This window comes from Falco punctatus (assembly GCF_963210335.1).
Source record: "Falco punctatus genome assembly, chromosome: 12".
NCBI classification, from domain to species: domain Eukaryota; kingdom Metazoa; phylum Chordata; class Aves; order Falconiformes; family Falconidae; genus Falco; species Falco punctatus.
The window spans coordinates 14558644-14586363 of record NC_137592.1 but is presented as its reverse complement, the minus strand read 5'-3'; the positions used below and the strand labels follow the sequence as shown (position 1 = coordinate 14586363).

Sequence of the window (27720 nt, the reverse complement as noted above, 5' to 3'; positions counted from 1 at the left end):
GACCTAGGGAAGTTACTGAGTATACATGGATTCATCCTTAAAGCCCTGTATCAGTCATAGCACAGCTGATGGTTCATCCACACTTCTATGTAAAAACAAAAAAACAAAATTTCAGCTGCTTCAAAGAACTACTGTATTTTAAATCTTCCAAAATTAAGATAATTTTAAAAAATCAAGTCATAATGCTTTCCATATTTTTTTCCTAATAAAAACTAAATAATTAGACTAACATGCTTGCAAATTAAAATTGGAGACAATATTAATTATGGAAACACACCATGTTAAAAATGCTTTCACCCTTTCAAAGAAGTACACAGTCAAAAGTCGATTCTAAAAATAGAAATTATTAGATTTTAAACTTATTAATATATTAATGATTCAGGGGAATGTTTGAAACGTGTCTGCATAAATAAGCAAGCATTTGTTAAAACACAATTTTAGAAACCATTATTGTCCATTAATTCACTGAAGACTACTACTAAAAAAAGGTAACACTAGGACATCAAACAACGAACAAGCATTACCACATCCAACACGAATACCTCCTCTTGAAAACGGGTGTCAGCAATACCCGACCTAAGAGTCACCTTTCTCTAGCTAAAAATGCATTTCATTGAGTCATGTCGGAAACTTGTTGAAGAGAAGTTTCAAAGACAGTTAACTGATTTATCAAAAGCTAGATTCCTTAATATTGGCATTATTTTGGACCAAAAAAGCATCTAATCAACACTTAGAAGGACAATACAATTTCCATTTCTGAGGGGCTCTTGGTAAATGGCAGCGTTTTGCCTACTTTCTATATGCAACTTCCTCTGAGACACCTCTAACAACATATAATTAGAGATCAAAATGCTGCTGTTATGGTGACAGGGTTGATCTCAGTAATAGTCATATTGTGAAGGCCGGTTGTCTTTTAGCAATTAAGTCAATGAGGACATGACTTTGGATTCTGCTTTCTTAAGTGCACAATTAAGGGGTTATCATAGAACCAGCCTGCCTTTTTTTTTTTTTTTTTTCCCTAAACACTACTTCCAATCTAGCATTGTGCTCATTTCTTCTCCCTCTTCCTTAGGTGCTTAGGAATTAAACAGGACTTTCAAGCAAGCAGAAGTTAAATATATAGATTACTAAAACAGGCCCTCAAACAACTCTCCCAGCAGCAGGCACTATACAGACTAAAGAGCTAGAAACTAAAGACAGTTATAACCAAACCACCTCCTTTTCTCTTACTTTGTCTGACTGCTTATTAAAATTATTTTAGGAAAACCAGATTTTATCTCCATTCCAAATTCTTCATTACTTCCAGTTAGTCTCTTTAATTACAACAAATAAACACTGGAAATCCAACACTAGCTGAAGTACATTTATTAGAGGACATAATGCCAATGAAAGTAATTTAAAAAATAAATTCCTTTAAACCACTAATAAAAATACTACAACATTTAGAAACTGAAATTTGTCTTCCTCCCATTGACCTACATTCTTCAAGTTCAGAGCATGCACACGGTGGCCAGATTAAACAGCAGGAATTGAACAGGATACCTACAAGTCTTTCATAAATAACACAGGGCACTATTCCTGGCTGTAGAGAAGACTCCAGAGAACAGATTAAATGTAAAAATCTATCAACAATTTCCTATTACAGCTTCTCTGTACAGACTAGTACTGCGCTTACCACAATGCTACTGCTCAGACACCATTAACAGAGAAATTGGTACACAACACTACAAATGTCTTCCTTCTCCAACTCCTGGAATACTGTAACTCTTCAACTAATACATTCTCCTGAGTACAGGTAAAAAATAATTTAGTGAGTGGAGCTACATATGAAATACACTGTTCGATTTCCAAGTTGCAAGACTCCCAAAAAATTTGTTAAAAGAAAATAATTAAGTTGAAACCACACACTCCTTAAGCAAATACAATTCTCACCAATTCAAATAAAAATCCCTATTATTAAAGAAAAATAAATCACATCTTAAATTAGAACATAATGGTTGGGCATTTTCACAGAACCTAAAAATACCAACCCACTTCTACTGCATGTAACATCACCTCCATGGTCTGAAACCGCTGGTCATCCACACAAAGGTTTCATTTTCAGAAAGTATTTTTCAGAATCGTTTTGCATTTGCTGCATATAGTGTCCTCAACAGTATTTTCTTACAGGGCCTTTTCTGTATCCTGAGAAGATGCCTTTCTAATAGCTGCAACTACTCTGACTTAAGTTCCAGCACAAATCTGACATCTAGAAGTCAATTCATGCTGCAGCTAGTGCCAGATTTTTAATTCTTCCAAAACCAGAGAAGAGACTCCACGGCAGTGAGCCCTGTCTATACTGAATAGACAGGAAGGATTTTTCTCCATTTCAGCAAAAGAGATGAAGAAAAAAAAAAAAGGGGGGGGGGGGGGGGGGGGCGGAGAGAACAGATCAGTGTAATTTACCAGCATAAACTGAGTAAGAAGTTTTATCTCCAAGATTTAAATAAGGGTTTCAACATAACCAACACCAAATACTATCCAAAAACGTTCACAAGACATTTGTGATAACATTTTAAGATACAAAGGTAGTCAGCCAAGGTTGCATATTTGAGGAGATAGAGTAGCACAGTGACATTTTAAACTTGAAAGAATATAAGCAATATTTTGCTGAGGAAGTATATTATGTTCATAATTCCTACCAACTGCCTCGAAAAAAGCCTATATCTATTTATATGCACCAACTTCTAACTTAAAATAACTCTAAAATCCAATAATAATAATTAGCATAGCATGTACTCAAGTCAAAACCAAACATCTCCTATGAATATATCCATCAGGGATCATTCTCTCGAATTAATGCTTTGCACCACTGATTTCAACCTTAAAGAAAATACTGGGTCATGATGCTTCATCAATTCCAGGCTTCAGTACCTCTTCAAGCCAAACATGCAGCAAGAACATTACCACTTTTGTGGAAATTTGATGTTAAATTGGTTAACATTTATGCAATAAAAAACAGCGACAGTATTTCCTTCAAACTGATACCTATAACTGATATATATAATATAACTGTCTACAGACTGGACTTAGCATTAGAAACTTTCAAGAACCTAAAGCATGTTCAACAAAATGGAGCAATATACAAAACACAACATATCTATGCGACCATACCACAGCTGAACATTTTACTGATTAGCATTAAGACAGATATTTCATACCACTAACTGTAGAATAATCATTAGCACTGCCCAAATCATAATACCTTCAACTAATCACAGTTTACAGAAGACACGAAGAAGGTACTGACTGACAGGAAGATAAAAAGAAACCTGGAAGGTGACCTAGACACAAACTTTTAACTCCTCCAAGCTTCAAAAGGCAGCACACAATCTACTTGTTCATTCCACTTGTAGGAGCAGCAGCTATGACACTGAATTTCATTCTGACTGATGAGGAAGTTACAGTTACATTAAAAGGTGCTAGTTACATCTGTCTATAATTAGCACAGCATCCATCCACAATGAGAAAGTATTTCTAAAACATTTTATACAAAGATTTTGAATAAATTCATGGTTTAAGCAAGTGTGTGTTTTCTCAAATTCTGGTTTACTGAAGGAGTGAACAGACATTTTTAATCAAGCAGGCCTATTTTTGGATCTTCTTAAATGAAACACCCTCATACACCAGCTGTCTGAATTTATTCACTCCTTAGAATTACCACACAGCAAGAGTAAAGGAAACAAGATCAATTACTTTTTTTTTTACCCCCATAAAGAAAACAGTTAAATTATGGAACTACTTGCTGCAGGACACTGTCAGGGTCAAGAGTACATGTGCATCCACAAAGTCATTACGCAGATTCGTAACAAAATAGGTAAGACCTACTAAGCCATAAATCTATAAAACAGAAGACAACCTTATGCCAGACTGCCAGAAGCAAAGGAGGTGTACCAAGGTAAGCATCACGGCATGCTTTCTCTGTCTTTATGCTTATTCCCTCAGCATCACTTACCACCCAAATCAGAAACAGGGCTGGATGCATCTTTGGTCTGATCCAGTACAGCTGGTTTTCATTAAACAACAAAATCTCCTTTCTGTTTTGTCTATTGTATTAAGTACCGCAAAAGAAAGCATTGTTTTCGCATTCCTAGAAAAGAGCTTATTACAGTTAAAGTATTAAATCCAGTTCATCTGCTTTTACTTTGAGTGCCAATAACCCCCATTCCTAAAGGTAAGCTCCTGCAGCAAATAGAAACCTCAGCCCTGATCCAGAATATGGTACCTTGCAACTGTGGTTGCAAGAGGCAATTACTCACTGTACAAAAAAGTGTGGGGGGGGGGCAGGGGGGGGGATCTATCTTTTGGCTTTAGTTTATATGCTCTTCTAGTTGTATATGACTGAGGGCAATCACAGGAACCTCAAATATTAGCATTCGTTATTCTGCATATTCTTATTCAAGCAGGGAACATGACAAAGTTCAATTTCCAACCACCACTCCCTCCTCAGCTAAAAGCTTCTCTATGTCTCATAATTCTCAGTATCTTCAACAATTAAGATCCAAGTAAAAAATTCCATTCGGTGTCTCTCCAATGCCCGTTATGATCCTCTGTAACATTTCCTAGAAAACCTGTAAATAAATCAATTCCTCATCAGTCTCTTTGTCAGTTAAATAATTTGTCACTTCTATTTGTGCAACACACCAGTAGATGTGCTACAGCAGTTAATGATGCCTTTAACTACAAACTGATTCCAGTTCTTTTACCCAAGGATTTGACAGAGCATTAAATAAGTCCATGCATAACATTAAAAAAACAAAACTAAAAATGCAATGTTCAAGTATTTTTAGTCTTAACCTAAGAACAAAACAGATACGAGGACCACAGCAGGCAAATTAATTACCTGGTTCCAACCAACTAGTTTCCTATGATAGATGGCCTATAAACATTCGTAATAAATAAAAACAAATAAGCTTTTATCTTAAAAAAAAAAAATGGTTAGGTCTTGTACAATTAGCCTTTCTAAAACATAAGTGCCGTTAATTTATTGATTTAAATTGATTTCTCACTTTAGAGGGAAGAACTGACAATTCTGATCATCAATACCTGTAGAGAAGCCCTCCCCCTCAGACAGTAGTACCCACACACCGCTATCCAAAAGCAACTTATTTGATCCTCACTGCTCACTATTCAAAGACGCCAGTTAATACTGAGTTCCAATAACAAATAACCTCTCTGGTAGCACATATGTTGCCTTTCATAAACTGACAAATTCATTGCTTATTCCAGCATCTGATCCAAAGCTCCTGTTAAGTGAAAACCTGGCTAAGGAACTGCACGATACAAGCCCAATGAAAACTAATTTTCAGAAGGAAAGGTCCATTTCAACAGTTTACTCAAGCCTTATTTAGGAACATCTATGTGAGATTTCAACAGTGAGTAAATCAAAATTAGGTTTACAAAGGCATTATGCATTCACAATGACCTACGCAGCCTATGAGATTAGAAAGTACTTATTAAAAGGACAGTGACAGAGAGGTCATATGGAATGAACAGCTGTAACCACCAAAAAAAGGAAAAGGCTAGCCAGAGAAGAAGCTTCTTAACAGCACGTACATACATACATATATATATATATATAGTCATTATTTGTTTAGAAGCTAAAAGCACACTTTGGTGATACGTAGTCACAAACTAATCATGCTTATGTTAAATGATTCACCATTTGATCAAACGTTTAATTTTAGTAAACAAAATTGAGAAAAGAGCCAGATCAGCATGGCAGGGACCTGATGATACATAAGTGACTGGAAAATCCAGACTCAGAAAGAAAGTCTGGATTGGGCCTGCACAGAATGCTTGGGGCACAATGTCTCATCACACATATGATGCATGCAGTGTCAGAGAAAGGCAGAACAAATGGTAACATCCTGCAAAACCCCTGCTGGCATGTTCTCAAACAATATTGCCATCAGTTTTAGCTGACTACAGTACCTTATAGTTGCCAGAAATAAGATGAGATGAAACTAATCATACTGTGTTTTCAATCAACTTCCTGCTGGCTGCAACCATTTCAAGAATGGAATTCATTTGTTTTACATCCATTAACACATTTCCTTCTTTTCTGGTTCTAAGGCACTGAATGCAATGGTATGGTGTCAGTCTGGATCATAAGAAAAATAAGCAGCAGTCACTACAGTACAAATAAAATCATAAAAGTATTACCCTCTCTGACATACTCCTTCACAGTATATGCTTCTACTAGCCAAGGAGTATTTTAGCTTACAAGTCTCATCTATGCATCTAACCATTTAACAGTAAAAGCCCCAGCCCTTTGATGAGCTACACACAAATGAAACCTTCATAGAGTCCTTTAATGGCCAAAGAGGAATTGCCAACATGTAGCTCATCAAAGGATCATGCTTAATCTCTAATAAGCAAAATGGCTTAACTGGAATATATACACATAGTAATATTTTCATGTATTTATTAACTTAGAGTTAAAGATTTTATATGTGCCATAAAGTGAAACAGGTTTCTGGAATGCACTGGTCTAAGAAAAAAAACCAACATTATATGGTTTGTTAATCAGGAAAAGAAGAATTTTTCGAGATGATAAGAATGAGAAGTTAAGCACAGCATAAACTCTAGATGAAGTAAGCTAAAGCAACAACTTGCATACTTCACCCTTTCCAATTTTTGTATACTAAGGCTATTCCAATAAAAACCAAGATAGTTGCCATTGACTAAAGTCTGAGATATAAAAATAGGAAGAGGAGCAAAATATTTCCAAACAATAATTTGTATGGCTTTTTCATAAATAACATGAATACAGATGAGGTTTCCCAATTGAAATAGTTTTGTAAAATATAAAGATCTCAGTGCTCCATTTGAACTTTACTTGAGCAGAAACGACAGGCTGGACATTCTAAAAAGAACAGTAGGTCTGCAGAAGATTTAAGGATGAATTCCATGATCTTCAACAAAATGTAAGCAAACGTTAGCCATTGACCTTAAGCAGATGTTTCAGAAGTTCTGAGCAGTCTCGTCAAGTGTCTTCTTTCAGCTATTCATTTTTAAGTCTCTTAGATCTTGAAACATCAAAAGTTTAGTAGTTCTCCACTCACTAGAGATTCTTGAAACCTGCAAGATCTGATTTCTAATATAAAATCAAACCTTTTAAAAGAAATATCGAATCCCTTCAACTTTAATGCAATACTACATACCAGTCGTCTTTAGTAATCTCTTCACACGCCACCACTATCAATGTGTATCTCAGGAGCTATTTCTATCACTGTTCACCAACAGGCAAGTTTTAGCCCAGAAACCCACAGCTTACTTAAATTTTAATGCTGCTTTAAGTATTTTCCTTAATGTTTCCTATCTCTGTGGATTACTGTAGAAAGCATGCATCTTACTGCAAACAGTCCGGGCTAAGCATTACATAAAACTCAATAAAAAATATTTTTAAAATGCCATCTTTTATACTTGACAAAATTGAGACCTTACTGTTTGACCCCAACACTGAGTTGTCCTGCTACTTCCATGGTTCAGGCTTACTCAAGAAGAACTGTGAAAGGATTCTCAACCGTTGGACTGATGGGGACAGGGAAAGATAAAGCAACACTATTCCTCTATGCTACTTTATCTACCAGTTTCATGGTAAATACTACATTTAAATTACAAGTTTCAGAACTTTCCATAGCCTTCAACGTCCTGCTGTTAAAGAGCAAATATGGCCCTGTTAGTCCAAAATGTGACTTGACAGACATATAAGTGACATGAAAGTCACAGATAAGACTCTGTCTTAAGACATGTTGCCAGTAATAACCCTAGTTGACATCTAGAGCAGTGGAATTCCAACTTCAGATGCATATGTGGTTTTGCTATCACGATTTACTTTCTTCAGAAAGCTGACATAAAACTGTGACCCCTCTTAAGCGCTCCTGCCAATGCAACTTCACTAGAAGGCCATGTCTACACGGATTTACCATCCGACCCTTTCAAGCACTAGCAAGGCCTAGGTAAATAAGGACAAGAAGACACTTACGTATTTTCCAGTCCTGAAAAAACAACAATCCATCAAGATCTGGAAACTGACAGAGTTTTGGTTTATGTTGGGTTTTGTTTGGTTTTTTTAAGGGCAAAATAGGTACTTAGTTTGCCACTCTGTATCAAAATGTATCAAAAAGACACTTACACTGAAAAACATTCGTTTATTCACTGTACTGGTAGAGAAGGTGAGCTTTTTTTCCACAGTGCTGTCTTTCAAAAATACCTTACAACAAACACTACTGCACAGATGACACCCTGAAGGAAGGAGGGGAAGCAAAAAAATACCATTTGGATAGCTGCTTGTGCAAGGGAAACTGTACATTAAAAGGAAAAAAAAGGAAAAAAAAAAAAGAAAGAAAAAAGAAAAAAAAGAAGAAAAAAAGAAAAAAGAAAAAAAAAAGAAAAAAATAGCAGCTTTAAAAGGCAGCGGGTTTTCTTGCAAGCCTCCTGTCACTATTAAGCAGATCCTGGAAGCACCAGATTTTCCTCTCATTATCGCAACGTGCTGAACTAGCCAAGAAGTTCAGGCCAAAGAAAAAGTTCACTTGCAACTTTCTGCAACTCTCCTTTCACATCAGTATCATGTTACAGAAGTCAGTACACTCCATTAGAGATAGCAGCAACTTGCTTTCCGCTACATTACAGAAAACATCAGGCCTAAATACAGGAACCTAACAAAACAAAAATAAACCAAATAATTTACTGTATGTTTATAACCTGTCTCCCAAGACCACTCCCAGCAGGGCCATGGCATTTGTTGCAGTTCAGGCTTCTGTCATAACTCAAAAAAAGTATTTAATCTAAAATCCTGCCACTCCAATAAACCAAACAAATGCACAGTGACATCACTAAATCATTCTTATTGCATCTCTTCTCTATCAGTCTCCACTTCCCCAGAGTACCTTAAATTGTATGACATAGATCCCAAGAAGGTACAATCATAGACAAGTGTAAATCTCAGGTGGGCTCTCAAAAGTCTATTTAGTCACATATTCTTTCAACTTTCCATAAATAAGAATGTTAGGGACTAATATTCCTGTGATATATATCAGAGACACTTTATGATCCTGTGTATCTGCCAGTATACCATCTGCCATGACAGATCTGATTTAAAAAAAAAAAAAAAAAAATCAATAATGGAAACATCTTCAACAGCAATGACCCTAGGGGTGAGTTTAGCAAGGAACAGGCTTACTTTTTTTTCACCTTTGGCAAACAGGAATGACCCTACTTCCCTCTTTCTAAAAGAGGAATCGGCCAACAGCTAGCAAGGACCTTCTCTATTGTGAACCTCCCTGCCCTCATAAGGTGGAGACAGAAGTGTGTTTCTGTCCTCAGCCCTTTCCCCTCATTAGTTACGCTGCCCTGCGCGCACAGCAGCGAGCGGCCGGCGGCGGCGGCGGGGCAGGGACGCGCCAGGCACCGCGCTCCGGGCCGGCCGGGCAGCCAGGGGCCGCCTCACTGACCCGCAGCCCGAGGCAGGCCCCGCAGCGCAGCCCGCCACCCCGCAGCCCCACGGGGGGGCAGCCGCTCCAGGAGACCTGCGTGTCTGGGGAGGCGAGCGGGCCTGCCCCGCCGGGCTGCCAGGAAGGCCGCCGCCGAGGTGCCCGGGCCGCTCCCGCCCCCGGGGGCAACGCGGCTGCCTCCCCCCCCCCCGGGTCACCCGCTGCCTCCGAACCAGGAGCCGCCGCCGCCCGCGTCCCGGCACGCCCCGCCACACGCTGGGAGGCAGGGGGACACCCCTCTCCCCCCCGCGGGCACTCCTTGCGGCCGCCCCCGCCCCGGGGCGAGCGGCGGGCTCGGCCCCCGTGACAGGCCCGAGCCCAGGGCTGCGAGCTGGCCCGGCGCCCCGGCCACCCTGCCCGCCAGGCCCGGGCCCGGGCCCTGCCCCCGCCGCCCGCGGCCCCCCGCCGCCTCGCCCTTCGCCTCGCCGCCCGCCCCCCTCCCCGCGCCGGGCCGAGCCGGCTCCAGCCCAGCCCCCTCCTCACCCTCGGGCCTCGCTTACCCCCAGAAGCCGCAGGGGCAGCGCGGTGGCAGGCTGGGCGCCTTGCTGCGCTCGCTGCCGGCGTCTCCCATGGTGGGGCCGGGGCGCGGGGCGGCGGCAGCGGCGGGCGGGGGGGCGCGGGGCTCCCAGCCGGGATTCCAGGCCGGTCAGCTGGAGCCGGGCGCGACCACTGGGGAGGCAGCGGAGGGGACAGCGCGGAAGGCGGCCGGCCGCGCCCTACCGGTAGGGCCCACAGGGTAACGGGGACGCGGCGCGGAGCTCTCTGCGGCGGCCCCTCCCGCCCACCGGTGTCCGTAACGACCCCGCTGTCACAGCGGGACGCGCCCGTCCTCCCCCGCCGTTCGGCCTGTGACTCAACAATGCGCCCCCCCCGCCGGCGCCTTGACTCCCCCTGCCCTGAGCGGGATGGTTTCGCCGAGCCGCCGGATCAGCTGGGAGTGGCATATACCATAGCCCATCCCGGGGGAGAGACGGGTTAGATCGGGGGCGGGAATTAGGAGAAAGGCAGGTTGAGAAGGCCCCTCTAGACTCGAGAAGGCAACGCGCTTCTTTGTGAAAAGGACTGGGGGGACTGTGGCCTGCAGAGCTCCCTGGCGCCGCGTCCTTCTTTCGCCTCTACCCACACGTTAGGCACAGAGTGGTACAGCCAGGGAAGCCCGGCGAGGTGGTGGTGCCGGCGCTGGTTGCGCATGCGTAGACGGACTTCGACGCGGAAGTTGGTCGGCGGCGGGCGGGTCCCCGGGGGCCTTCCTCGCTGCCCGGGGCAGGGGGGGCCCGCATCCCCCACCCCCCTGGGCTGGGACCTGTCCGAGCCGCCGGAGCTCAGGCGCAGGCCCACGGCCGGGAGCCGCCTCCCCGAGAGGGGCTAGTCGTTGCCAGCCCGGTGTGCAGGGGGGCGAGCGGCCTGTGCGCACTTGGGTCTCTTCCTGGCGGTGGCCGCCTCTGAGGGACCCCGGTACGGGGGGAGGTGGAGCGGGCCTTGGTCTCCACGAGCTCCGTTTGCTTTCCCGCCAGGCCGCTCTGCTTCGAGCTGGGCAGGAGGCCTGGAGGCCGGGGAAGGCCCAGGTGGTGACGCCTTGTCTTTTCGTTCCGGCTCACTCTGTAGATGTTCGTCCTCGGGTTTCCATCAGTACGAAATAAAATCGGTTGGTTCGGTGTCTGACGTACGTGGGTTGCTGGTTTTTTTGCCTGTGGTAAACAACACTGACTGCCTGAGGATGCTAAGCTGAGGGCTGGCTGAAGCCGGCGGAAGGCAGGCCACTTTGGCCCTCGTGTTCTGGCCCCAGAGACAGGGACCTGCAAGAGGTAAGCTATGGCAAGCAGCGAAGTTACAGCGGGCACGGTGCATAGGTGATTACCGGCTGCCGCCCTTTGATGGACAGGAAAGGAAACGGGAATTTCCAGCATCTGGATTTGACGGCTGAGTAATGGGGATTGTACTTCTGGTATGGGTTTAGCAAATGGCCTTGAGCAAGTTACAGTCATGCACTCACCATGCCTTGGTTTTTTTGGCTGTGAAGTGGAAATATTGCTGACCCTGTGCTAGAAACTGCCTTTTGATCCAAGTGGAAAGTGCTATGTGGAAAAATACTGGTGTGGCAATAATGAAGGTGGAAGTTTGATCTATTTCTGAGGTGCTGCTCCCCATCTTATACTTTGATTTCTGCTTTGCACTTAAAACCAAGGTAACTTAACATTGAAAATGATAAACATCCTTAACAAAGTCTGGAGTATGTAGGTCTTTGTGAAGAGCTAATTAATTCTGCCAATGACCTTTTGACTTTAATATTAACTTTCTTAAAGAATTTTATGTCAAATTAATTCATGACAGAGAAAAATGGTAATTAAATACATACATGCTTAAAACTTTTTAATAAAAAGTTGTAATTTAATTGAAGTCATGTAAACAAAGTCCTTTTGAAGAGACTGGTTTGTGACAGAGTTTACTAGTAAAGGTTGTTTTATGTAACCATTGAGTCTGGGCTTACCTGACTCCTGTTGATGCACCAAGCAGGTTGTTAATGCTTCGGTAGCTCAACCAGTTGCTGCTCTTTCTCAGCAGAGGCTTTGAATGCAGTAACATTAACTTGAGTGTGAGACCAGTGCGGTACGATGGAGATGGGACGTGTGTTGAGAGTTTTCATTGACACGTTAACTGGTCCAGCTGCTGGCCTTCTCTAAAGTGTCTGTGGCTGCATAACCACCCCATGCACCGAGGCATGAGACCTTCCTCTTGGCACAGCCTTCCAAGGAGCCTAGCTGCTGAGGCAGCACCTGCTGAGTGCACCAAGAGAAGCGAGTACTTGAACAAAATAGCCCTGGCCTCATTAACGCAGCCCTTTATGCCAATAAGTCAACAGAAAAATTTAAATTGTCTCTTACGTGCAGCCTACCTGTACTACTACCAGAGTCTGTACATTCCCCTCAGTTAAGGACTACATGTGGGCTTTTGAAAGATTATTTGATAGTTAGTTTGTATGTCCTTATTTGCTATTTAAGGGAGCTCATGTTGGGTTAACTTTCAAGTATTACAAATGTCAATGAGAAGCATTCTCTCTGCTTGGTAGTCTTGCGTCACTTCAAATAAACCTTTCTTGATTTTGTAAAGTTGTGTTGGGGTAACATCAAAATTCTAGTTTTCCAAGCAGCTCAGATTTTTAAAAACCCTACAGTGGTGTGGTAATTCCCTCCAGAGTTAAACACAAGAAAAACATGAGTTTTGGGATAATGTTATTGCACAAAACACATATTAAGCATGATGACAATGCAGACACCTGAACAACTCTAACTCTGTCCACTACTAATTCTCTAAGGAGCAATAATTGTGGCGGGACAAAAACTGTAGGATTATAGTACAGTTAAATACTATAGGACAGAGAAGAGGGAGCATGTGTGCTTTGATGCTGTCATGCCATATGTTTATGATATATTTAGTCTTTGTTGGGTTTTTTATGTACAACTTTGCCACACTGGTTTTGTGTAATTGTGGTATTTCCTACTTTGTTTAAACAACACAAAATTTAAATTACTGATGTATCCATTTGGCATTGTTTCCTGAAAATTTAGTGTGTTAATCTGTACCTGCTTTTCTAAACCCTTTAATGTTTTGATTTGTGTCACGTTTCTACTAATCATATCCATCCATTTGCAACCACCAGAAAGTGTGGTTTTGCAGTGCAACGCAGCAGCAAGGGGAAGTACTGGTGTGCGATGCTTCTTCAGAGGCTGGCAGGGAGAAAACTGGTTCAGCTGATCTAAAATGAACTTGGTCATGAACAAGGCATCGCAACCTCCATTCAGTGCTGTGGGCTCTTCCTCGGACAGATCTCTTGTAGAGCCAGACCTCGGGCTTCCTGAAGAGTTTCAGTGCTAACCAGCTTTTTTTCATCCATAGAGTCCAAGCCCTGGATGCTTTCTCAACTAATGTACACACATTCAGAGAAAAATGGATAAAAAGCACTTTGGAAGCATTTGCAGGGATATGCAGCACATTAGTTGGATAGGGCTGGGAATATTCATATGCAGAAACTCATCATATGGTCCAGATAGAGCAAAGTGTGTTTCAACTTTGGGAAGCAAATACGCATTGTAAACACGTATCAGGTGAGGGAGGGGAAACCTATTTAGTGATGGGAAAGTAACTTGAAGAACAGTGATGCCAGAAGAGTAGCAAGCAACAGTTTAACTACAAGACAACAGAAACAGCTGATGTCATTTTAGTTCTGCATATCCAAATGTATGAAAGAGATGGGGAAGGTGGTAATCCTTCTTAATGAGACTAGTGGCCCTGCAGCTCTTCTCGAGGCATCTTTTTTGCAGACGAATCAGAGAATGCAGAGAAGAGCAACCAAAATACAGCCTGCAGACACTGAAATACTTGAAAAATCTGTTTGCCATTTGGCCTGGTAACAATTGCATTTGGGGAGAGATCATAACCATACATTCTTATCTAAAATTACAAACAAAAATAGAAGGTATTAGCCAGCAGGACACATGGAGTTTAGTAAAAGATGTAAAAGAGATGTCTTTGAGGGGAGAAATGCTTAGGACATACACAAGAAATATTCTTATGGTGAGGTCTGATTTTTACCTCTTACTGAGGTGCTTCTGGCTCCTTCTCAGTGGTGCTCCATTGCAGGATTAGATGAGGTAACAGACCTCACAGGATCAGGAGGAAAAACTCCACCAGATTTAGAAGCAACAATTAAATACCGTTGTTTCTCAAGTGCACTTCTTTTCAGATATACTAGAAAAGGTTGTACCTGTATATAATCAGAACATTTTGGGGTTGTTTATTTTAGTATAAACATGATTGCCCGATGGAGATACATGTGCACAACCGTGAAGTGGAGCAGGTGGAGAACGTCACAAGTATTGTACATCCTTCTTCTCATCTTGAGATCTAAATTACCATAAAATTATAAAAGTGACTCATGTGGTGCCAATCTGTTAGAGAGACTCTTGAACTGATTGAAATAATCACCACTTTTTATTCCTCTCCAGTAGACAGATATTCTTAGTGAAATCTTTTCTTTTGGAAGACCATTCTTGTTAAACCCTGTATTGAGGCTGAAAAATAAAATGAGCATGTGGGAAAGGGCAGTGGATAGGATATGTCTGAGCTATAGTCATAGCTAACAATAAAGTTGAACAGTTTTGATGATTCTCTAGAGCCCAGGGCATAGGCTACAGACCATGAAGACATTAACCTGCAGCAAGTCAGCATGCAGATGTGACCCCAGAAAAGGTGACCAAACTGTGCCAAAGGCTGGCTGAATCAGGACAAAAGCTGCCAGGCTTTCAAATGCCTGCTCTTCAATGCATAGCTCCTCTCATTTTCTACATTTGAAAAGCGTATCTTGGTTTTTGTATGCATCTGGTATAGCAGGGTGTGATCCAACTGAATGGCTCAAGATTTGCTTGTTCATTTAGCTTTAAGCTAGGTGTCAGTGCAAACAGTCTGAAGAGAGAAGTGCCTGCACCTTAGCCTCTGGCTTGGGCCTCAAAAAATCTGACTCCGCTTTTCTTTACTGCTTGAAGGAAGTCTCCAGATTAAAGAAGGCAAGCTGAGTTCATCTTAACTCTCAACCTGGCTGTGTTGAAAGCAAAAAAAAAAAAAAAGTAATCAGCTGTGAATTATCATCTTATGAGTCACGCAGATTAGAAGGTTTTCATAGCTGTGTCTTTTTAAAACATAAAACATGTTTGAAAACTAAAGGACAAGTTTAAGTAGTTACAGCACAGGACTTGGAGTCAGGACTTTGACATTCTTCTGGTTATTTTAAGTCTGTCTGCCTCAGTTTCATTTTCTAAAATGGAAACAATAATAATCTCATGGGTGGTCTAGCAAATGAATCTTTATTGGATGGCATTTTTAGAAATGAGGAATTGCTGCTGTTATTATTACTGTGACTGAGGGTGCCATTTCTTTGCAACTAATGGCTGGATGGAGGGTCCAAGCTGAAAGAGAAAACTCCTTAACACAGCCAGCTGCAATTTGCATGGATATGACTAACGCAGAGGCAATTATTATTAATAATACTTTTATTTATTTCACACATGCATTACTTCCCCTTCCTGGTCCTCACGTAATCCAGGACACTTTGAGAAAAACACAAATGCAAAAAATGGAGTGCAATCAAACAAACATTCTAGGCTAGTCTAAAAATGCCAGATAAAATATTTTTTAAAACAATCAAAACATTAGGCATGATATAATAAAAGGAGAGAGGATGCCTAGAAAACAAAAGTGGGTAGTGATCCCACACAGATGTGACAGTGACTAATACTGAAATCACTCACTGGAAAATAAACCTGCAGATGTTAAAAGACACGTAGATGTGGCACTTAGGGACAGGATTTAGCGGTGGACTTGGCAGTGCTAGGTTTACGGTTGGACTCAATGACCTTAAAGATCTTTTCCAACCTAAATGATTCTATGATTCTGTGTTCTATATAAGCTGACACTTTAATTATTATTATTATTATAAACCATGAGACTTATGAATGTGTAATGATGATCACATTGTGCTAGGCATTTCCTGATGCTGGATAGCAGACTCAGCAAAGACAATTCTTAGCCTTTGAAAGCTTTTTTTAGCAAATGATCTCCAGCACTTTTTTTAAAAAGGTAAGCATTGTTACAGCAATTTTACCAGGCAGAAAGCAGCCTTGGAAAGTGAAACAAGCTGCCCAGGGTCACACAGGAAGGCACCTGCAGATCTGGTAACAGCATTCAAGTTGTTCAACTCCCAGTATAGTAACCGATGCAGAGTCTGTGCCTGCTTGCAGAGCTTGTGCCTTGGGTGCTCCTTTAGCAACCCTCAAGACCTGTCTCCTCTGCCCCAGGGTCCAGGTTCACTTAACAGTGTTGTCCCAAATCATCTTTGCCACAACTCCTTGGTTTATAAATGAAACGGATAAAAATAAATAAAGCACTATACATGTTCTTCCATTTGAAAAAGGAGCTTAGGCCAAAAGTATATGGTTGAATGGAAAGGTAAAAGATCAGTGATATTTATATATTTCTTCTGTTTTCGTTACCTGGCTTCTCTTTGGTATTTTCATAAAGCCTAGCATGCAGGGATCTTGTCTGCATCTAGGTCTTCTGGGTCCTACTGTGGCACAGATAAACAAACATAATAAGACTCTCATCTTGTATAAATATAAAATAGTCCAGCCTTCATTAGACTGGAAGGTGCCTGCCCCTGACAATCTGCTTAAATATAGGCTATTTCTGTTCTTTCCTCTGCTGCTCTGAAGATGTCAGACTGGGAACTCGGCCACTGAACATATTTCCAGGCACCTCAATAGGTTTAATAGTTCTCTGACTTCTGACCTGGTGTTTCTGAGCACGGCTGAGACGAGCAGTAATTCCCTCATAAGCACGGCAGCATCAGGGAGGCTTAATTGCTCAGTGGCAAGAGAAAGTGTTCAGTAGTTCAATGACAAAAGGTCTTATGGAATGTGAAATGGGAGCCGGCAGTTATCCCTTGCTGCCCCTGCCTGCTCCCCCCCATAACATATCCGACGTGTAGCTTTTTCAGGGCTGTGGCACCAATATTAGCAGAGCAAACCTTGATGTTGCTGTTTATGGTATCCATGTGATCACAGCAAGATCTGAAGTTAGAAGTCACAAGTGCAGCTTGGGTAATTTTGTAAACAGCAGCAGCACCAATTTCTTTTACAGCAAGTAAAACAAAAAAAAAGACATTGCCACTGGAAATGAAGAGCATACAGAGCAGCTGTTTCAAATTTGTCTGACGCTGTTATAAAACAAGTTTAAAGTGTTAACAGTTGTACCCATGGCACAGTTTCCTCTGCTGTGTGCGTGCTGGCGGCTTTCCTTTATGCTGTACGACCAAACTGCCGCACTTCTGCTCAGTCCCTTTGCCTTTCAGATAAACTTCTCTGAGAAGCACTTCCCCAGCCGCTGGCTGCAAATGGCTGGGCAGACTCCAGGTGGCCTTGCAGGCTGGCAGGCAGGGATGCTGTGCAGTCAGCCACAGCTGTCACACCACGCAGGAACATCTGCTGGGCTGACCAGTGCTTGTGGTGGTCCTCAAACCTACTTCCCCATCCATGCCTCCTTCTGACTCCAGGCTGGGAGTCACACCTCCAGCTTGCCAGAGAACCCCGGTGTTACCCACGCTGACTGTTTCATCATGGTGATGGCAGAATACAAGCAGGAAAGGCTGGAGGAGGTAGTGGCCCTGAGCAGTTTGGTCCTTCCCAGGTCAGGGCAGCAGCCACCAGCCTTGGACAGAGGCTGGGGTGGGAGGCAGAAGGGGCGGGTGTGTGAGCGGCGGCTGGAGGGTCCCATCCTGCCTCCTGCACTAACACACCTGCTGCGGTGTGCTCTGCTCTCCTCTCCCCGGGCTGAAAAAGTTGAGATTCAAAGGTGTCTTTCACCCTGAGGAGAGAACTGCAACTCCAATTTGGAGGAGCTGGGGTATGTGCCAGAGGGTGAGGAGATGGTGCTCTTCAAAGATGAGTAAGGAGAATGCTGAGGTTTTGAATTTTCCTTAGAAACACAGCAGGGGATCTCTGTACCTTCCTCTGGCAAGCTGCAAAGCATTTTACTTTAACAGGCTACTGCTGAAGCCAGGATACTCCATCTTGTTTCAGAGTCAGGCAGGAAACTTGACAAGAACCTAGAGAGCAAAGAAGCAGATAAGAAACAAGAGCAGCAAACTGTGAAAGAATGGTTTCCAGGGTACTGGGAGAGTTAGAATGGGGAAGCTGGAAGTGAGGCAGTGCTTAGGGAGATGCTTCTGACAAGATACTAGCCATGGGGAGACACCTTGGCTCAGCTGCAAGAGAAAGACATTGTGCTGCACAACAGCGTTGTAGTTGTAGATGAGACATGAAGCAGAGAGCAGATGGGATCGGAGAAGCTGCAGCGCCTGAGCTACGTGGCCACAGTCCTCAGTGCCAGCAGTGCGGCTCTAGCTGCCAATCTTCACTTTGCTCCTGCACAGCTCTGTTGATACTACCAGGGGCAGGTTGTACGGCGTGGGGCCACTGCTGGGGCGATGCTATCGCCCCACAGCACAAAGAGCAGCCCTCCTTTTTCTTCCTGCAGCAGCAGGCATGGCAAGCCTTGTCTCAGCCTTTGGGATTCTGCATCCCAGATTGAATGGCGTGTAGGACACACCCCATGTACATAGATGGTCCAGGAGTCACAGTCAGCTGCTGCGAGAGGAAGGACTTCTTATGAGCTGGTGGGAGGGGAAAGGGGCTATCAGTGTTTGTGTATGGGTGAGGGATGTGAAGCTCCCGGAGTGGGGCGGGGAGATGGGAACAGACTCATTGCAGCTCCTTAACTTCACTTTCTGAAGGCGCACTCACCCCTCCAGCCTCCCAACCTCATCCTTGACTTCAGCAGTGAGTCTGGCCTCTATGGGCTATGAATGTGGGGATTCAGAAGACAAATGAGAATGTGGGTGGACTGAGAGTTTGGCCAGAAGACCGGTGTGAATATCCACGCTCAGGTTTGGAGCTGAGTGCTGGCACAAGAATGAAACACTGGATAATCATGTATGTCTAACCACTCCTGTCCCCTGTAGGAGAGGATGGGTCACTATTTGGGTTTGCAAATGGGTTTCAGGATGATTATTACATTTTACAGAAAACTTTTCAACAGAGGAACAGGTTACAGGGTACATCTTGAAGGCTGCTGACAGGAGGAGGCAAGAGGAGTGGTAAAAATAATTCAGTGAAATACCACAAGTGGAAACCATAGCACTGGAGAAAAGTGTAACAGGATAGGAAAAGGGAAGGCATAAGCAAGCTCTTGGAAAGCAGTGCAAAAAAAGACTTTTGAACAGGGATCCTCAAGCCCTTACTGTTGCAATTAGCCTCCTGAGGCTGGTCAGCGTTGCTGGGACTGTGTTGCCTGCTGAGTTTACTCATTCCTTTATTAACCCTCTCCAGCAGTGGTTAACAGGGACACGAGAGGTTTAAGGATGCCAAGGGAAAAGCTGGCACAGTGGCTTTTTCTGTAATAGCATCTATTTCTGAAGCAATGTGACAGTTTCTCTTTAACACCTGGAAATGGGATCTGTAACAAACTGCTTTGTTTTCCTATTCTGTTATTCATAGTCAAGGCTGGAATAAGACCATGTCAGTGTAGGCCTATTTCTAATCAGTTCTCCAGGGAAGAAAGATTTCTGCTTTCTTGGTTTCAAAGAAAAGCTTTAAAAAGCCTATCCAGGAATTTCTAGCAGCTTTTGAAGGCAATTTATAGATAACAGCTTTGAGGTGAGCTGACTGTGCTTATTAGCGAAGTACTGTTGCTACCTGCAATTAGTTGGAGGGTCTTCTTACCACGAGCTCATTCACATGTGTGATCAGGAGGTGACACAAGTCCTCCAGACAGCATGATGGGGAGCAGGTGTTCCGTACAGCCATTTCTCATTCTCAGCCATGCCTCACTGCAGTTCTGGGATGGGCACATCACCTCCCTACTTTGGGTCCCAAGGGAAGGCCACACACTGTGACCCTCTCACTTCTACCCCAGTGCTTTCTGGCCATGCTGATTTATTGCAGAGAGGGAGACAGCTACTCTCACACCCAGGGTCTTTCACCTGGCTCTTAGCTGCATTGAGAAAAGAGGCAACAGCAACTAGGCAAGGGACCCTGCACTGCATATACTGCAAGCTGAGTATCCCTTTTTAAGGAAAAGCAGACTGCACTGCTCTGATTCAAGAAGTTAAATGCTGAAATCAAAGCACTTGGGAGCAGCCGGCTTATGCACACTGAGCTGGTGCTAGTGCACGCATCTAGTGCATTGAAGGCGTGGTCACACTGCCTGCAAAGCCTGCTGGATGCAGCTCATCTTTACTGCAGCAGGGCATCTGCACAACATCTGTGAGAAGGTCAGGAGAGTTCTCCAGCAAGGGGTTCAAAGCCTTGCTAGTTTGCACGTGTGCATGGGCAAGCAGCAAAGGCGCACATCCGTGCTGTGGCTGGACCAAAGTGTCAAAGTGGTGACCTGTGTTCTCAAGATCAACATCTCAGGGTGGCTTCTGTGTTGCTGTGGTAGGGGGATGTGAGGCTGCATACAGCTGTCAAGAGTAGAGGAAGACATTATCCTTCTTTTTATACTTACAAAAGAGCTGGATGTTTCATTACAAGCTTTGGATACAACTTCCTTATTTTTGCATCTTTCTCCAGTGTTTATGTATGGATCTACTGTCCAATCTAAGCAATTTATCTAGGCATAATGAAGTTTTAAAATAACAAATGTGATACTGAAAATCTTTACAGCTGCCAGTAAGCAGTATGCCAAGTATGCCAAGAATGAAGCACAGAAGTGCGTCTGGTGCGAAAGGACCTGTGACACTGTTGTGGGTTGACCCTGGCTGGATGCCAGATGCCCACCAAGCTGCTCTATCACTGCCCTCCTCAGCAGAATGGGGGGGGAAACAAGATGGAAAAAAACCCTTGTGGGTCAAGGTAAAGGCAATTTAATGAAGCAATAGCAAAAGTTGCATGCACAGAAGCGAAGGAAAACAAAGGATGTTGTTCTCTACTTCCCATCAGCAGGCAACATTTGGCCACTTCCCAGGAAGCAGGGCTTCAGTACACGTAGTGGTTGCTTCAGAAAACAAACGTCATAAATTGCCAATGCCTCCCCTTCCTCCTCCTTTCTCTTAGCTTTTATATCTGATCAGACAGCATATGGTATGGTATATCCCTTTGGTCACTTTGGGTCAGCTGTCCTGACTATGTCCCCTCCCAGGACCTTGCCCACCCCCAGCCTAGTGGTGGCAGAGGGGGGAATGTTGGAGAGGCAGCCTTGATGCTGTGTGAGCACTGCTCAGCAGCAGCCAAAACACTGGTGTGTTATCACCAGCTTTCTGCCCACCAATACAAGCACAGCGCTATGGGGCTCAGCCAGACCCACGACAGACACCAAGAGGTGTTTCACTGGGGCTGCATAATGCCTGGTCTGCTCCTGCGGTGACAGAGGGGACAGGGCAGTGAACAGGGACTTTTGCCTGTTGGAAGGGAATTCACCACCAGCATCACCCACTCACAGGCACTTCACAGGATGTGCTCGGTTGCTACAGTGGGAGTCGGTACTGTGACGAGTGCTGTAGCTGGGGTTTTCACCTGATGGCCATTTAAACGATGAGCCACTCAAGCTCCTGCTGTCCTGTTCTCTTTAAGTACACCGCATGGACTGTGTACCTCCTTGGCCCTACATGCCCTGCTCCTGTCTCCTCTCTCCCTGTACCTACTCCCTGCTCCTGTCCATCCCCTCTCTCTTTGCCTCTCACCCTCCCGGTACTCAGGCACATGTACAAAGCCACTGGACTTTGCTTGCACTTCTGTTCCCTCTGAGTTCATTTGCACAGCTCTTCCTGCACCAAAAATCTCTTGCAGAAAGGTCAGAATGTCTGCCTTAGCCAGGCAGAGGTGACAAGTGCTATCAAAACAGTGAAAGGGTATGTTGTTTTTTGTGCAGAGAAAGAAAATCCTATTTTGGGTCCTACAGCATGGCATGGCCACAAGTTACTATTTCTGCTTACTAGGCATGCCTACAGTTAATTGCTTAGGCTGTTCAAAGGATTTTAGTAGCCTGGTTACCAGCAGCAGCCACACCTATACTATTGTCATGGTTTCAAATAGTTTAGGTAAACAAATCTAGGAAATAAAAGGCAAGGGGAGTAGCTTGAAACATTAAGGGAATCAGATGTAGGGCCCATTGCCATGGTTGCTCTACTGCTTCTCCAGCCTAGGGAAAACTGGCAAGGCATTTTCCTGGAGACCTCTAAATAAGAGAGCAGGTAACTTTTCTTGGACTTTTGATAGAAACCCATCTACTTATTCAGAAGGGAGATTTCAGCACCTGTTGACTGATCATCATATGTATTAATACAGAGAGCTAGCTGGCAGCTGTTGGACATTTGTCCTGCTTCTGAATATCACAGCCTTCAGCAACTCTCTCCTCTGTAAATAAATGGGAAGCATCCAGTCAGGAATAAGGAACCACTGGGGCGAATGTCCAGGTGGCGCTGAACTGAGATACCAGAAGATGGTTAAAAAATCATCTCTTCTACAGCTTCCTGCATTATTCCCAAACATCAGGCCGTGAACAAATAACGCCTGGAGACCAGTATTCCTGTCAAAGGTTTCATTTAGTGTAGCCCTGAGACCTACAACAGCCTGTGCAGGACAGTGTTACACCACTAGTATTGGCACATCTCTCTAACAGTGCACTGACCTACTGAAAATAAATTTACCCACGTAGACCACGGTTCTTCATTTCCTTCTCCATGATGACAGTGCGGTGATAGCTATCTACATAGCTAAATACCCAGCCCTGCTGCTGCATCTATTCTGAGCCTATTCCCAGGGAGATCTTTAAAACACAATTATCTCCAGCTCCATTTAATCACACAATCTGTCCCAAGGTCTGTTCCTGCTTCTCTGGTCCTCCTGTCGCCAAGGTCTCACCCAAGGACTCCGTTCTCTCTTCTCTTTGACTCTGTATCAGCACTTGACCGTGTGCCCCGGCAGCCACGCTGCTGTGGGACGACCTCGCGGCCTCTCTTGCTGTTGCAGCACTTTGTCTTGTAAAGCAGACAGTGAGATGGTCAAATGGAATTTAATCTGTCCCGATGCAGGACATCCATCTGCCTGAGCCTTTCGTTTGCCAGCCTCCCGTGGCTGTTTTTATGCAGGTGTCAGTGTGTCTCCCAGACCACGTTCTTTGCCCTTCTCTCACCAGTGAGCACCCAGGGCTGAGCACCCAGCCCAGCAAGCAGCCCGCTCAGTATCTTTTTGGGCCATTGAAAAGAGCTGAGCGGTGAAGAAATGGAGCATGTTGTGATATTTTGGGTTTCAGCTTTGCTAGAAACAAGCAGGTGGCTTCTAGTAAGCTGGAGGAAAGGGAGGGGCGATCGAGAGGCTGGGAAATGCAGGCTTAGGAGGCGCAGTGGCATTGAAGGACTACTAAAATTAAACTCTGCTCTCTAGGTTTCAGCTGTGTCCAGTTTGGGTTCAGCTTACACTGAAACCTAGGCTCTAATTTATACCCCTGCAAGAGGTCTGTGGGTAGCTTTTTTCAGGAGGATGAAAATAAAATTCGAAGTAAAATGCATGAAGACTTCAGCCATAGGCGAGGCAGTACAAAAATGGATAAGAGACAAACTATCCATAGTTAGCTGTAGCTTAATCCTTAATTATTTACCGCAGAATCCCTTACAGCCGTGTTTGTCTTATGTAGTCTATTTCTGGAGGCAGGCTGTTAGACGGTGGTTAAGCAGGTGGTTTGCCGATGACTCCCACATAATATATTGATCTCTCCTGTGCTCCCTGTTCCTGGCTGGTAACTTTATCAAGGCAGAACTGCTGTGGTAGTTTGTGTTTTGACAGTGCCCAGCAGTACTGGGCTCCAGAATGAAACACATGAAATCCTTTACACATATAAACCCACTAAAAAAACCAGGCTAAAGTACTGACTGATTAAACTCCCTCTACCCTCTCTTGCCCTCCCATGATTGGGCAACCCTGGATAAAACCTAACAAAAAGCTTAGCTCTCTCCCAGGGAATCTGTGAGCATCCATTCTCCTCGCACAAGCTGCAAGGTGCCAAAGCTGCTTCTCAGTTCCCCACCAAAACCTCTGTCCAGGTGGCAAAACCTTCTCTCAGGAAGGGCCACCCAATTAGACACGTCAGTCCTGTAAAATACTGAGTTTTCTGTGTCCCTTCTTCTGCCTGATCCTTTTGACTGTCCATGACCCATCCTAGACTGATTTCCTTCATTATTGAGTACCAGCATCAGCTTCTTCTTGATGACTGTTTGCCCCAGCTTTGGACGTGATGACAGAAAAGACATCCTGCGGCTTTTTTTTACTGCCCATTTCCCAGCTCACGCAGGCTGGCTGATGCACAAGGTGAGGGGAGCTCTGCCATGCAGTGTGCTCATGTTTTATGCTGTGCCTCTGTGGTGCTTGGGCATTTACAATAATGCATCTCTTCATCATTTTCCCATATGAATGCTGGAAGGAACTAGCACTAATTCTTCATGTGCTGGGTCTCTTCAACCCAAATAAGTACCACCTTCATTTGATAGCACTGACAGTGGTCCTACCTCTTCTTAAAGTGCAGAACTGGGCCTTTGATATCTGCTATCTGATTTACCCAGCTTGATTCTTCTGACACCAAAAAACTTTTTGAGAGCCCAAGGACACTGGTTCAACATTTTGGTTTCCAGAGTCTGTCTGTAGGTGAAAAGAAGTCATCCTGCAAATCTGGATTAGGTGCAGGGCCCTAATAGGCTCCTAGGCAGACTGAGCTCAGTCCAGAGCTATATCCCTCCTCACACCTTCAAAAGTCACTCAAAAAAGGTTTGTAAATGGGCTTCTTAGCAGGCAGAAGGCGAGAATGACCTTGGGGGAGGGTGGAGTTCATATATTGGATGATAACAGTTTTGATCTCCAGACCAGGGGGTTTTTTTCCATGGCTTGATTTTGGTTATAAACTTTCTCTTTCAAAGAGAGGGTCTTTTGCCTTTTTTGTTCATACTTTTTGCTCAGTCATACCCTTTCCCTCTAACAGCTTATTTTACATGTCACCTTTTGCCTGGCAGCAAAATGTCTGAGAATGGTTTGAAAATCAAGGAGGGCAATCTTACAGCAGAGAAATAAAAATGCCTTATTTCCAAGCTCAGTTCTGCATATCATCTATAAGCTGCAGTTACTTATGCTGTCTGAATCAAAATCATTTATTGCCATTATAAAAAAAATATTTTAGGAGTTTCAAATGGGAAGTTGTATCTTGATGCACTGATTGGTGCTCACAGATTTATTAGACATGGGATAAGTAACTTGAGAATAACAAGATAGCTGTAATCATTTGAAGATGCATTTAACTTTTAAAATACAGAACCAAAAAGTGTATATTGGTTGTAATGTTCAGAAAGCACGTGCCCTGTTTCATATTGGAAAGTGTGACCTGTCTTGAACTCCACAGCCACAGCTCAGAAGCAGCTTTCATCTCGCACGGATAGCTAAGAAATAAGTTTCCTATTCCAGTGAACAAAGGTAAAATCCCTTACCAGGATCTGTTCAACTGTGTTCATAAATGTTCTAAATATTTCAGCATTTCCTTGTATTCTTGTTTCCGGTGGTCTGCAGGGTGTTTCCAACTTGTTTAATTGATTGCTGAAAGACTGGACAGCTCAGGAAATACAAGGTTTGGTTCTTCTGCTTCCTTGGCTTCAAAAGCATGAAATCCTATTAATGAAAGGAAGTGACATCTGCTTTACACCAGTTAAAGGCTACAACTATTAATGTTATAGTGTCCTTAATAGCACATATATAATCATTCTTACGATTAGGCCCAAAGAAGAGAAAGTTGTGCATGTGACACATTGGCCTCTTGGAGTTGCAGAAACCTTCATTGTCTAAGGGGTAGATGAGGAATCTGAGAACCAGAGCTCCTGGGTTTCTGCTGTTAGTACTACTACGAATTCATTTGCACAGATCATTTGATCTTTATGTGTCTTGGTTTGCAATAGCTATAAATGCTTTTGCTACCAGGGAGGTGTAACCTGTTAACAGCTGTGGAATGCTTTGAGACCATTGTATAGAAGGTACCGCATGAAAGCTCAAAATTACATACAGCAAGCCCGACTTCAGACTTGCTGTTGCTTTTCTGGATGACTTATTTTAATTACAGTGGGTTAAGCAGCTGTAAACATGCAATTGTTGAATGTTGAGAAAAAGATTTTGTTCCTGGGTTCCCATCCAGGTGTGTGGTTGTAAGGTGATCAGTGCTGTCTCTGCTGATCCTCCCCTGGCTTCTCCCCTGCAACCCATTCCAGCAGTGATGAATTCACCTCTTGAAATTAATAATGTCAAGCTTGTCAATATTTTAAATCCAAAACTTAATTTTGCTCTCTTGAGCCCTGCCTTTGGTTTGTGAAAGCAGAAGCTTTAAATTCTATTATTTGGGAAGTCTAGTGGGATGCCTTGGTGTGGCAGGTGCTATATAAGTTTAGTGCTGCATTGCTATTAAAATCCATTAAGAAAAATCTGTCTGGGGCTGTCAGTACACAGCAGATTAAAACCAGAAAAATAAAGGCACAATCAACAAATGCTGCTGTAATAGTTCAGGTAGCTGCAGAGAGAAGACTCATCTTTGGCTTGTGATCAGTTTACTTCTGCGTCCAATGGAAAGGTTGTTTGGCCTCCTGTATAAGCTCTGAAAAAAAAAAAATCAATGTGGAGAAGCTTGGATGGGAGCCAGAAGAAATGCTGTACTGAATCCAGAATATAGAAATCACAATTTCTATATTCTGCTCCATATAGGTTCTTTATATTCTAGCAAGAAATAAGCTTTACTATCATGACCCCGGTACCATTGCAGGGTTGTATAGAATGTGAACAAATTGTCAAATTTTATTTGGTCATTTAAAAACACGTATCCAACCCCCCTAACAAGATACTGTTAAAAAGACAACGTGGGTAAAAGGTGAGAGGAGGAGCCTCTGGAGTGGGGGCTGGAAACAAAACATAGGAATAAGCAATCAGGTTTTAGACTGATAAAGATTGGCAGCAAGGTGCTTCCTTAATCCCTGCTATGGCCACTCTTTAACTGTTCGGAAAAGGGAAAGTAAGGTCTAAGAGGGGGATCTGCCACTGCCACGGAGTCTCCTCGCATCGGGAGCAATGGCAGAGGCAACCGGTGGGAGCAGGCAGCAGTGGGGGTCCCGCTCCGGCAGGGGCAGGCGCAGGTGCAGGGCAGCACCTCCAGAAGGGGTGATGGAGCAACCAGCACCCTGATGGGCTTCACTTGAGCTGTAACACCTCGGGAAGGGAGCCGGGATGCTGCAAAGAACTGCACGGTGGGTTCTCTTGCTCAAGGCATAGCGGGGTGATCAAACATGTAAATAACGTCAGTCTAGCTAGAGTATGGGGCAAACCAGCCTGCAGTCATGGTAATGCCCTTGGTTAAGTCAATGGCACAGTCTTTTTGCCCTGCTCCATGTTCCTCTTTTGGTAAGAATACTGAATAAGGCTCTCGGATACAAGCGGCAGAAGTTGCGAAATGATGTGAATATGGTGTTCAAATGGGGAAGGTCTGGAAACACTGAAAGTTGTACATCAGGGAGGAGGTCCCTGACTGGGATGGGGAAAATGTGGGTGGTAGGAAGGAGGAAAAA

The 27720-nt window shown here is 43.8% G+C and overlaps 1 protein-coding gene across 3 annotated transcripts in view; it reads right to left on the bottom strand.

Annotated features, from left to right (window-relative positions):
* Window positions 1-10302, bottom strand: part of ZFAND3 (zinc finger AN1-type containing 3) — a 146266-nt gene extending 135964 nt beyond the window's left edge. The window contains exon 1 of one of the 3 annotated variants that reach the window (XM_080407882.1): window positions 10040-10302. In XM_080407882.1, coding sequence (XP_080264008.1) covers window positions 10040-10110 — 71 coding nt within the window. In that variant the 5' untranslated portion in view covers window positions 10111-10302. Of the gene's footprint in view, window positions 1-10022 lie in introns of all 3 variants that reach the window. The other 2 variants (XM_080407884.1, XM_080407883.1) reach the window with 2 other exon arrangements.
* Between the last annotated feature and the right edge of the window lie 17418 nt (window positions 10303-27720).